Source organism: Lemur catta, chromosome 5 (assembly GCF_020740605.2).
Source record: "Lemur catta isolate mLemCat1 chromosome 5, mLemCat1.pri, whole genome shotgun sequence".
NCBI classification, from domain to species: Eukaryota; Metazoa; Chordata; class Mammalia; order Primates; family Lemuridae; genus Lemur; species Lemur catta.
The window spans coordinates 62,838,670-62,851,442 of NC_059132.1; the positions used below are offsets into that span (position 1 = coordinate 62,838,670).

At 40.5% G+C, this 12,773-nt stretch overlaps 1 protein-coding gene across 2 annotated transcripts in view; it reads left to right on the plus strand.

The window, feature by feature from the left end:
• Nucleotides 1-1,863: 1,863 nt before the first annotated feature.
• The window catches only part of SCGN (secretagogin, EF-hand calcium binding protein), a 39,936-nt gene continuing 29,026 nt past the window's right edge, over nt 1,864-12,773 (plus strand). The window contains exons 1-3 of one of the 2 annotated variants that reach the window (XM_045552726.1): nt 1,864-2,216; nt 3,274-3,344; nt 11,113-11,205. In XM_045552726.1, coding sequence (XP_045408682.1) covers nt 2,135-2,216; nt 3,274-3,344; nt 11,113-11,205 — 246 coding nt within the window. In that variant the 5' untranslated portion in view covers nt 1,864-2,134. The remainder of the gene's footprint in view (nt 2,217-3,273; nt 3,345-11,112; nt 11,206-12,773) is intronic. The other variant, XM_045552727.1, reaches the window with a different exon arrangement.

Sequence of the window (12,773 nt, forward strand, 5' to 3'; positions counted from 1 at the left end):
TGCAGCAAAGCCCATCAGAGAGATTTACCAACATTTATTTAACCAGTCCTTAACATTAGATCTCAATTATTACTTCTGAAATTTGCCTTGTTTTTTCTTTTTTCACTATTTATCAGAAAACAAGATCAGTCATCAACCTAGTTAGTTCATATGGATTACTCTTCCTTACTGATGTCTGACATTGTATCCAATAATTTCCCAGGGCCACCTATGATAACTGTGGATACTGAGCCCTTTTCTCTCTACTCCTACTATGCTCTGCTCTAATTTTTGTATCCAGCCCTTTCTCCGTCAGTGATGATATTGTTTTTTCTCTTTTAACCTAAGACACACTCCTCAAAGATCCTGAAGTTTATTTTACCATCTACCAAACATGTATGTGTGGAATGTTTATCATTTTATTAGCAAACTTACATTGAGTGTTTATTGTGTGTACTGCGCTAATAAGCATATATGAATTTTTTCATTTAACCTTTATGACAATAATCCAAGGCAAATGCTACTATTATTTCCCTTTTACAGTCAAAGTGAGGCTTCTTTTGAGTAACTTTCCCAATATCATACAGTTAATAAGAGGCAAAGCTGGGCCCGGAACTCACTGCTGTTTACTTCCAAACATTTTTTTTCATTATTATTAACTAAAGTCCATATTTTTTCAAATTTTCTTGATCTTTACCTAATGTCCTTTTTTTGTTCCAGAATCCCATACAAGATAAAACATTACATTTATTTGTCATGTCTTAACAGGTTCTTCTTTGCTATGACAGTTTCTTAGACTTTCTTTTCTCTAAACCATTCTTTTTTATAATACAGCCACTTCTCAGCACCTATAGTACCATAGCAGCTATAATTCGATGTGCAATACTATGTGTGGCTCTAATCCTCATGTCAACCCTCCAAAGAAGATATTATAATTCTCATTTAATAGATAAGAAAACTGAGGCTCAGGAAAATGGAAATTAATGGTGCAGGTCACAAGCTAGTAAGTGATGGAGCTGGGATCCTGATCAGGACTATTTGACCATGAGTGCCATGTTTTTTACTGCTCTAGGTCAGATGGCTTATGCACGTGTGCTTTTTATAAATAAATTTGAATGTTAATATCAGAGTCAGAGTGCCATGAAGAAGATCTGTATCTGGTGCAACTTTCTTGTCTAATATCCAAGCTCTTTCTCTAAAATACCCAACAAAATGTTCTAATCCGGTAGTAAAAACCCCTCAGTGCAGTTTGTTCACTTGTTTACAAAGCACCCAGTAGAATTTTGAACAATCCTGATCATTAGAAAGCTCTGTGTTCCTCCAAATGACTTTTGCCCTTTGGACATAATCATCTAAGTCTTCTACCCAAGGACTCTGTTGTCAACCATGTTTCCCCCTACACTCTCTTTTCCTGGCTGATTATCCCTCAGCATTCTAATGATGCCACTTTAAACCACAGTGACTTGCAGTACCTCTATTTAGCTGCAAGTTCTTATAGGGCATAATAGTACAGCAATGTGTATGTCACATACAATCAGGGCTCCTTACTGTTGACTAACTCCTTGCTTAACAGTAACGTCTTACCACCACCACCATCACCCTTTGCCACCTTCCTTCCCCTCACACTACATTTCTAAATCTTCAGATCCAAAGGGCCCTAACACTGACACTTCTTCCAACCCTTTATATGAGGCAGCTCTCCCTAGAAAACCCCTTGAGACACAAGTTTGGAAGGTGAGTCAAACGTAAGAGGGTTGTTTTCTTTGAGTTTGACAAACAAGTTAAAGGGCAAAGGCAGTGAGCCGTGGACGCCGGGAGACAGGTCCTTTCTTCCTGAATCCCCCGCAGCGCTGAGACAGACAGGCGCTCCCCGCGGATCCGCCGGGACAGCGCGCAGGGCGGGGCGGGGACGACGCGGCAGGAGCGGGAGGGCGTCGCGCAGCTGGTTTGGCCGAGAGCCCGCGGTCAGAGCTGAGAAACTGCTTGGCCAAGCCAGGGCCAGCCGCCCCTGCGCCCGCCCTGCCAACAGGTATTCAAAGCTAATCAGAGAGCGAAAGAAGCAGGCGAGGGAGTCAGGAATTATCTTTTTAAAAAAGTCGTTAGCAAAGTTGTCTAGGTCCTTGCGCTCTGGTGCCTGGTCTTCGTGGTCAATACCATGGACAGCGCCCGCGCACCGACTCGGACGCGCCTGGACGCCGCTGGCTTCTGGCAGGTCTGGCAGCTCTTTGACGCCGATGGTGAGTAGAGGAAGCCACCGGCACACTCAGGTGTAGTCGCAGCTTCGCGCTCAGACTGCTGAAAGGACCTAGACTTTCTTCTTTCCTGTAGGAAAAGTTGTCTACTTGCATTGTTAATACAGTATGCCTAATGTAATATACTCGACAGATGTATGGTATGCTGGTGTTACACATCTAGATACCTTGTTAAAATTCAGGGTGGGAGAAGAGACTTGTCCCTCTTCCCAGTCTCTCTTTGTGTGTGTGTGTGTGTGTGTGTGTGTGTGTGTGTGGATGTGTATGTGGTTGGTTTTAGGCAGGTTTAATAAAATCACAGCTGTTGCATTAGACATGCTGGTCACTGACTTTCAGGGTAAAGTGTGTCATTCACTCTCAGATCCTAAATGAGGATCTTTTTAAATATATACCATATATATAATGACAAATATGATTATGTGTATTCAAGGCTTGTGGGCTGAGACTCAGCTACCTAAAGTTAGTCTTCCCTAAAGCTGCTCATTTTCACTCAGTCACTTTCTTGTACAACCCCCTGCACTCTCTCAAAGGGAGGATGAGTTTTATCCACTTTCAAAATGACCTTCCCACCAAAAAAAAAAAAAAACAACCTACTTAAAAATAAAATAGAACTATTTAGCATTTGCTTTATTTTTACTAAAAATGAAACATAAAGAAAATATCTAAAAGATGTGTTTTTAACTCTGAAAACTAGGATTCAATACTTAAACATCTGCTAAGTTTTCCAAACTTCAGAAATCCTTGGATTAAATTTTATTGTAAAGCTCATGTTTATTTGTTTATTAAAATTTATGTACTTAATAGTTTTCCTCTTCCAAATGTTGATATAAACATCCAGCATAAATCATTTACTCTGAAACATCTTCACTGTTCAAATCTATGTCTTCTAGAGATAGATATTGGCAGTTATGGAAGAACAAAGAACAGTGTTGAAAGAGCAAAGATTTTGCAAATTGTGAGGTTAAAAATTTAGATAAATACTAAATGTTACATGTTATTCTACATAAGTGACTATTATTTTTGCTTATCTTTTTGCATTTAGAAAAGGGTTACATAGACCAGAAGGAGCTTGATGCTTTCTTTCGCCACATGTTTATGAAATTGGGTACTGATGTAAGTATTTGTACACTAAGCATTAATTTATCTCTCAGTAAAATACAAGCATTCAAGTTTTATGTTGATTTGTAACTATTAATTCCATCTGACCTCTTTTCTTCTTTGCATGCATGTAATTTTTCTCCCTCTCCTAGCAACATGGAGGGATTTAGGCAGGTTTTGTAAAAAGTACCACTGTAGCATTAGACGTGCTGGTCACTGACTTGAAGTGTAACATCTGTCATCCACTCAGAGATCCTAACTGTGGACTCAGTCAACTTGGTTTTGAGTGTCTCCTTGGTTATGTTTCTGTTAATTGGTTTATAACTGGAGATAAAGTAGCCAACTTTGTTCAAAAAGGTGGAAAAGATGTTAAGCACGTTAAGGTTCTGGGTGTTTAGTACATATAGTACTCCTTTGATAGCAAACTACAAACAAACCATTTAAAATCATTTTTTATATTATTCATTTTATTATAAGAGGTTACAGATTTCTCAGGGAATGACAAACCAGAAAATAACCAACATACTCAGAACCCAGATATAAATGTAAGCCAATCTATCCAGTGTCCATGTCCCTTTCTGATGGTAAATCTGGCCTTGAGAGATGTAGATGAACTCTTGAAGATCTCTGTACCAAAGCAGAGAAAAAACTCAGAGACACATGAGCTGAGGCTAGCCTGGGAAGGGTCTCGATTTGGTGAAAACTCCATTAAGACATGTATAATGGGGGATTAACTCTGGGGACAGTTGCATTTAAATGAATTATGGAGCTAGTTTATCCTCAGACTTCAATTATTTTATTAAAGTGCATCGCATTCTCATGTAAGAGCTCAGGAAGGGGAACTAGGAGCTCTCTACTGAGAACAGGGGAAGAGTATTGGGGGCCAGGGAAAGCTAGCTCAGAAAAGAAGGGGCTGGCATCTGCCTCCATCAGCCACACAGACCTCTTGATCTCCCTCTTTGTCTGCTTCTCATTTTCTCTGTCTCTCTCTCTCTTTCATTTCTTCTGCTCATTTTTGTTCCCATCTGTATGTTTCATGGGTCTCATCTCCCATTGTCTCTTGCCTTTCTCTCTGACCTCTCTGTCATCTTTCTTGTCTCTTTCTGACTTGTCTATTTCTCATCTGTTTCTCCATCTCTCTGTCTCTTTGTTTCTCCTTTCTATCTCCAGTCTCTTCTCAAAGCTCTCTCTTGATCCCCCCTCTCTCCATGTCTTTCATTTATCTTTCCCTCTCTCTTTCCTATCTCTCTGTCTCATCTGTCTTTTTGTCCTTCATTTATCTTCCTAGTTTCTCCTCCCCTTCATCCTTGTCTCTTTTTTGGTCTCTCATCTCTCTCTCTCTTTCTGTACCTTTTGTTGCTCTTTATCTGCCTGTTGCCTCCAACCCCTGCCCTCTGCAGCCTGTGAGGGAGTGGCAGGTGAGAAGGACAGAGATATGAGCCCCTTCTTTCCTATGGTCAGACCATTTGCACACACTTCTCTTTATCCTTCATTCCTGCACTTATACCAGCTACGAGTAGAGCTGAGTAAGCCTCCCCCAAATGAGGCTTCTGCTTCAATTTTGCTGGCCAGTGTCACATGCCAACAGCCCACAGTGAAACCCTTCCAGTCTCCTCAGCAGGGCTCCTGTTTACATCTGTAAATGCTAAGTCTCATAGCAGTCCAGGAACCTGTGAGTCAGATGACATCTTATCAAACATGGACAGGGGTATTTGAGGAAAGAAAAAAGATAAAGGTAAAGCTATCCAAAAACTTGGAATAAACTGGATGGTCAACTCCTAAAAATCTATATCCCAGAGACTTGGAACTTCACACCTTTTTATTTTTATTTTATTTTAGAGACAGGGCCTTGCTCTGTTGCCCGGCCTAGAGTACCGTGGTGTGGTCACAGCTCACTGCACTTCAAACTCTCAGGCTGAAGTCATCCTCCTGTCTCAGCCTTCTGAGTAACTGGGATTACAGGTGTGCATCACCGTGCCCAGCTAATTTTATTTTAAAAGTTTTTGTAGAGACAGGGTCTCGTTGTTTCCCAGGCTGGTCCCTCGTGGGTTCAAAGCAATCCTCCCACCTTGGCCTCCCAAAGTGCTGGGATTATAGGCATGAGCCACCACACCAGCTCTCACACCTTTTTGTAATAGAAGGCTCCTTGCTCTAGTGATTTGTAGAAAGGGAGAGGAGAAATTTCTGTCAGTATTGAAAATGGAAGTGTCTCATTTACAGCCAAGGAGTTAGGATGAACAGCTACTCAAACACAAGGGTCTGCTCTGCTCTAAGCTGAGGATGCTGTGAGCTGTCTTCACCTGAGGCTTTGGCTAAACTTAGAGGCATTACTGCCATTCCTGAGAGCAAAGAGGGATGTCATCTCTTGGCTGTCCCTACAGCTGCCCCTCCCTCAGATCTGGCCTGTGGATCAACCTTCTTACACAAGGTCTTTGAGGAAAGGAGACAACAGATTACTCATCTGTGTCTGTGCAACTATGTTCAGTGCAAGTGTACCTGTGGCTGGAAAAGGGGTTGGAAGATTTCAGAATCCTTAGCCTAGTGCAAATCAGATTTTGATGTGCTTAAGCATTATCCATAATTGTTAAAATGCAGGGCCCTGGGTCCCATCCCATAAGCATTTCAGTATATTTGGGGTCTGCCAAGGATCTTGCATTTTAAAAGCACCCTAAGTCAGTTTGTATGTCTTTTCACCTTCTGTCCCTCCAGGAACAGTGACTGCCTGCTAATATAACCAGGCCAGTCCCACTGAGCTGTGGCAGCAGCCCCAGGCACCTGTCATAAGCACTTGGCAGGGGAAAAGCTTTTGGAGCCAGAATGATAAGTTTAAACTGTTAACCAGAAATGGTATCATCTGCCATTGGATCCTGTTCAAAATGCTGAGGCATTACTCTGTGGAGTGTGGCTGCAGGGACCTTTGCTGGGCAATACATGGTACCTTGACAACCATGATTAAGGAAATGATTTTTAATTTTGAGCTTTTCCCATGAAGGGCAGTAAGTATGCCCTAAGTAAGTCCATAACCATAGGGCAGGACTTCAAAAGTGGACACCCCGTCAGCTGAGGGATTGTCATCATTTGTTTGTGACACCTGCTTTTGATTAGTACTGCCCAGTGAGTTACAGAGGCTAGCAGCAGGGAGGCCTGACAATCAGGCGGCCCCTCACTCTGAAGTTTAGTAATAGCAAGCTGTTCTTCAGAGGCCTGAATAGCTCTACTTCCGTCTGCTGATTAATGGGTCACAGAGATCTCAGAAGAAGCTATTTTGAGGTTTCTAACAGCAAGCTGCCTGCTGGTCAATCTCACAGAGGAGGCAGCCTGCTTATAATTACCTTTTCTTTGTAGCCTCTGAGGGAATTGATTTAGTGGAACCATCAGCTGTCATTTTTGCTGTTTCTGTTATTCCTTCCAAGCCTTTTCTTTTCAAATGCTGAGAATTGGCCTCTAGACCGGGTCTAGATCTTGCCAGTCCATCGCTGAGCATCAGGTTCTAAGTGTGCGCACCCCTGTTGTACAGATTATACCACACCTTGGCCCTCTTTCAGTGCTTTGGAGATTATATGTAACTTGCTGAGGCTGAGAGTGTCAGATAAGGACAGGTGGGGAATTACTACTGAGGAGCCCTGGCCTCTTTTTCTTTAGGTCCAAAGGATAGTCATGGGCTTTGGGCTTAGATATCTAAGAGGAGAGAATTCAGAATTCAAGCTCTGTGTCCTCAAACTAAAGGTGGCATGTAGAATCTGGCCACTGCTTCTTTGGCTTCACATTTATTTACTTATTTACTTCACATTTATTTTACACCAACATAGCCTATGTTAGCTAACTTCCTTTGGGAATGCCCATCATAAAGAATCATTTATTTATTTAACAGACCCTATGTTCCAGAGATAAAGAAATGATTGCTGTCCTGGCAAAGTTCTTAATCTGAAAGATCAAGCTGAAGCTTGGAGTGAAGGCCCACCCTGTCGGGTGATTTACATCATGCTTTTCCTGTGTGGCGCATGCACACCCAAATGCAAACACACACAATCCATGGTGCTGAGAATAGACAGGCTAATCTCTTTAAGGTTAGTGGGGTGTCACATGAGGAAACCTGGTTAGCAGAAGATCCTGGAGTCTCAAAGTACCTGTTCACCTCCTACAGAGGAAAAAAATGTAGCTGTTTGTCTCTGAAGGCCCACTCTGAAGATGCCTCATGCTGTGAGGGAAGGGCAACTATATGTGGAGACAGAAATCCAATGTTTATGTCCTAGCTCCACATCTATAGCTGTGTGATAGCAATATGCCATTTGAGGTCCCTGCGTTTCAATTTTCTTATCCATAAAATGGGAATAATAATGTTTTGACCTACCTGTTTCACAATGAAGACCAATAAGAGAACACAAGTGAAAAGTGTTTTTTAGTTGCAAAACCATCCACTTATATGTTCTTACGGTGATGTGGCGTCTTCTTGGGTCCTTAGTTTTTGCAATGTTTCTTCTTGACCCTCTTCGCCTCAGGCCAACCAGTGAGTTATCCTACACAGCATAATTGAAGCTTACTCTCTTAAATACTAAAAAGCTTTTAAGATCTAAAAAATAAATACATCTATCAAAGGGATTTCCAGTTTATGTGAGCAAGTTTTCCGAGCCAGGTTGGCCTTTGAAGGATGCCTTAAATCACACTCACCACCTCATGAGTGAAGGAGGCTACTCAGAGGTAGGCAGCAGACCCTGGACAGACGATCACCTCAGGGACCCAATATACTTGCTCAATCTTAGACAAATGATCCAGGCGTTATTTCCCATGTCTTCACTTGAGATTTTGGTTCCAAATCACTAATGTCTTTTTTTCCATATTTTCAATTTGGTGTGTTCGTTTAAAAAGGTATTCATTTTTTTTTAAACTATGCCCTTGACTATTCCCCATTTATAATCATCAAGCGAGTACATTTGGCTGATGTTTACAGAGTCAATCTGTCCAAGTCCTTTTATTTTAATCATTTTGCGTTTCTAAATACAGGACCAATGTGTACATACAACAGATGGCCTTGGTATGGCTAGAATACACACATCCATTTTATTGATATATCTTCTCAATCACAAGTGCTAGTGGTTTGGGTTTATTTTTAAAAAACAGTTATACATGTAGATACTATTTTTAGTTCTTATTCACACAGCTTTTACTTTTTTGCAAGGTGACTCACCTTCACTGCAATTTATTCTAAATGAAGTTTATTCTTCATTATCTAGTATTCATTTGGGCACTTTACAAGCCATTAATTCATTTGCCTCTTTCTGTTAGCTGCACTTCATCCATTTATCTTATTCTAACCCCCTGCAGCGAAAGGTGATGAGTAGAAAAAAAGATGGTACAATTTCATTTTTATAACTGCCAACAAAAGTTTGTGTATGGTTGAACAGGGAAGAGGCAAACCATTGACCAACAGGAAACTTGGCTGTTCCCTATATTTCTGGTATCCACACCAATCATGGAAGTATGGAAAACCAGATGATCCAATAGCTTAAATCATCTCAGCTCAGAGCATCTTTCTTCTCACTATTATAAGCCACAATCAAACATTTGCTGTGCCCCCTTCTCCTGCGATGAGTTAGTGAGATAGGATGCCAATGTTAGAGGTCAAGATCTTGCAATAATGTCCTGGAACTTCCCTTGCAAAAGTTGCTCTGGCTGACCACAGTTCTCTTTGGCCTCTCCGAGAATTGGCTTTCAAACCTTCAGGGTCTTGTAATATTTAAAGGATCCTCTTACATAACTAATTGCCAAAACCTATCCTGAAAAAATCCCAAAGCAAGTCATCAAGCTCTCCTTGCATTTTGTTTGAACAATCTCATTTACAAACCACTTAGTGTTGGACTTTAATAACTCTACTAGGTGCTATCTCCTTCATCTGAAGCAACAGCAAGGTGTGGTGGAAAGTGCACTGTACCAGATAACAAAAGTGCTGGTTTCATGTTCTGCCAATATCCATGTGCTTCACCCTTCTGGTCTGTTTCTTCCTCAGTAAGATGAAAGGGCAGTGTCTCAGATCCTTAGAAAGTGGTGCTAAACATTCTCTGATTTTTTTCTCCTTTGGTCTTTTGCTTCCAAATCACCAAGACTGATCTGAAGGAAGCATATACTTTGATTTATTATGCATCAATAAATAAAATTATCATGAGTTGGAATATTCTTCTTTTCATATGTTAAGATATACAAGGTAGACAGTTTGTGTTACTCTTCTACTAGATTTTCTACTTCCTGGAAAATATTTGTCACGTATAAAAGGTCAACTGGAGAGATGACGGCCTAAGGAGGAAAGGGCAAGACTGACAGCTCCTCCAAGTCAGGACTACAAAAAATCTGAGACATTTCCCCAGCCAGTGGTGGGACAGTGGTAAAGTAGAATTTCCATGTGAGAAGCTGTACTCCAAAAATGTTTATTTACCTGCTCTTTTTTCTTTTTTTTGTAAATTAGATGTAGGTAGCTATTAATTCTCCACTGCATTTTCCTTTCTGACACTTATTCACTTTTTTTGTAGCCCATTAGGGAGAGACCCCAGTGGAAAGGGAGGCATGACAAAGATGTCTTCCCCCAGCCTATGATAGTTTTGCTGACCATCATGTCACCAGGGGCCAGAACTGTGTGTGGCACGTGGTAGGTGCTTGATAGAAAGCAGTCTTCCCTGGGTTTTATACCTAAGGGCAACATATCACACTGGGCTAAAATGTTTTAGGACATCTTGCCCTAGGAGGGACTGAAACAGAGCCTGGATTGTTCCAGCAAATTCTTCCTTATCTCAAGATGTTGCATTCCCAACACACTTTATGGTTGAGAATTACAACTGAGAAAGGGGGAAGAACTGGGTCGGTCTAAGGCCACCCAGAGAACTGTCCTGCACATGCATGCATGAGTGATGTGTCCAGAATCTCCTGGAAGCTCAGAGTTCCCCCCACCCCCCAACACCAGCAGGGATGATAGTCAGTCAACAGGGTCATCTCTTCTCAGCCCTTCTAACCCACAGCTGGGGAGCTTGAGACCAGGGATAGTGTGGTACTATTAGGGAGAATTACTTCAGCATGAATTCCAGCAAGTCTGGAATCTTGGAATCAGGTACTGTTTGGGATCATCTATGCCTCTCAACTGCTGCGTCAGCATTCGTTCTTTATTGTTGATTATATATGTCACCTTTCCTGTAATAACCCTGAAATCCACTAAAGAAGATAATTTAATGTGTAGGAAAGGTTAGACATGGAAAGGAATTGTGACATTTTTGGTAACTCAACAATTACTTTATTACTTTGGTCTCCTCTTTAATTATTTCCCCCTTCTCATTATTGTTTCCTCAGAGAATACAAGAAACTATTAAGAGAATTGGCTATAGCAACCTGGGGGCCCAGAAGAACTTGAATTTTCAGTTAAAAATTTAAAATCTCTGACTTCTTGAGAAGAACATCTGTATATTAATTACAGTGCAGTCTTTTGTCGCAACCAAATATATGACAATGTTCAAATTTGTTCTTTCAGCACTCTAGTTTCTAAGCTTCTTTTCATCAATATTTTAGTAACTTGCCAACTATAAATTTTACCTAGTCAAGATTCTGATTAGTGGTTGGTTGCTCAAGAAATCTCCAACCTGCCGTCTCTTCTACAAAAGGGTAGGGTCACTTTAAATGGCCAAGGAACCTGCTTTCCAGGTTAGAATAACATGAGCATCAGGCTGTGTGCTTTGAATATTTGTTATCCTAACTATATTTTTGGGATCCCAGTGGCTTTAATATGGCTGTATTTGGACCATTGCAGGATGCAGTCATGGAAGAAAATGTGCAGAAGGTGAAACAGCAATTTATGACTAACCAACATGTCTCTAAAGATGGTCACATACAGATGAAAGAGGTACCTTTCATTACTGTATCTTTTGTGGCTGTACCTTTCTTGACTGTTTTATTCTTGACTTTACTTTGTTGGGCTGTAATTTCCTTTGAAAGACAATGAAAATCTTATATTTCATTGGGAAATTAGAGCTTTCTGCAAGGCAGTTGGCCTAGGGAACATTTTTGAAGTAATCACCTCTCTCCTTTTTCATCCGTTTAATAACAAAGAGTGGGCAATTCTTTCATCATTTTATCTAGGTCAATCAGTATTTGTACCTATTTCAAATTTGGGGAATTGAGATGATGGAGGCCTTTCAGTCACTTGATCCCACATTTGTCTCTTTGTACAAGTGTCCTGTTCAAATTGAGCTTAGATGCAAGGAAAAACTTACTGACAATATGTTAGTTTAAACTTCAGTATGAGTTCCCAGATCTATTCCTGAAGATCATTAAAAACAAAACAGACAATAGCTACCTTTACTTCCACTCAACTGACTTTTACTGAGCACCTACTAAGGCAAGCAACTGTGTTAAGCATGCAGTGCTTTGGATGGTGTACTTTCTACCTGATCATTCCTCCTTCCAGTTACAAAAAATGTTTATAGTTTAGAAAGCATTTCCACATATATTTTGCTATTGTATTCCCACAGTAGTTAAGAAGATAGGCATGAAACTTTATCTGTATTTTGCCAATGAGAAAACTGTTACTTTTTGAGCATGATATGGCCAAATAAGTGGCAGTGGCTTAAGTGTAACCCCACTTATAGGTATGAATCCATATAGGTGCATACTATATAGGTATGAATCTATACATAAAAATGAGCTAATATGAAACAAAAATGTTTATTTTTTTCATGAAAATTACCTGTTAGACATGTTACCTGATACTTGAAGAGCTAGTCTCTTGATGCTACCATACGTGGACAGTCAATATTATTGAAGAAAATACTAGCGCAATTTCTTCAGGGAGTTACGTTAATATGTGAAGATAATGTCTCTCAATAAAAAGTGGACGTGTTCACCAGGAGGCTGCCTTTTCAGAAAATTAATAAATTAAACTCTAGGTTTTTAAGTGTAACTGTTTCCAAAATTTTTGCTCAAAGGCAAAGTTATATATATAACCAACAATTCTTATTATCATTGATGTAAAAGTATCTGTGTATCCATCAACAGATAAGTTAAGTTCGAGCATTGAGCTAGGTGTAACAAACAAAATATTCATGGCTACAAGTTCACATTGTAGTCTCCAGCCCACAGAATGGAGCACAGCACATAGTGGTGCTAAAGAAATATTTCTTGACCTAATTAATGAATGAGTGAAACATAATAAATAACTGAAAACTGTGCTGTTATCTCACTAATAACAGGTAGACATTCCTGAGCAATTGGCCAGCCATTTTGTCATGGAGCTCTGCACAGTAGCATCTTTGAGCTTGTTGTTTGTAGAGAAGCTGAAGGTGCAGGACTGGGTTGTTCCCAAGGCTGCTTAAAACCTCATGAGCCTGTGAGTCTAAGGAGCAGCACGGTCTTCTGTGCTGAAATAAGCGTTATAATCTATTCAGAGAATTGGTTATAGCAAACTAGGGGCCC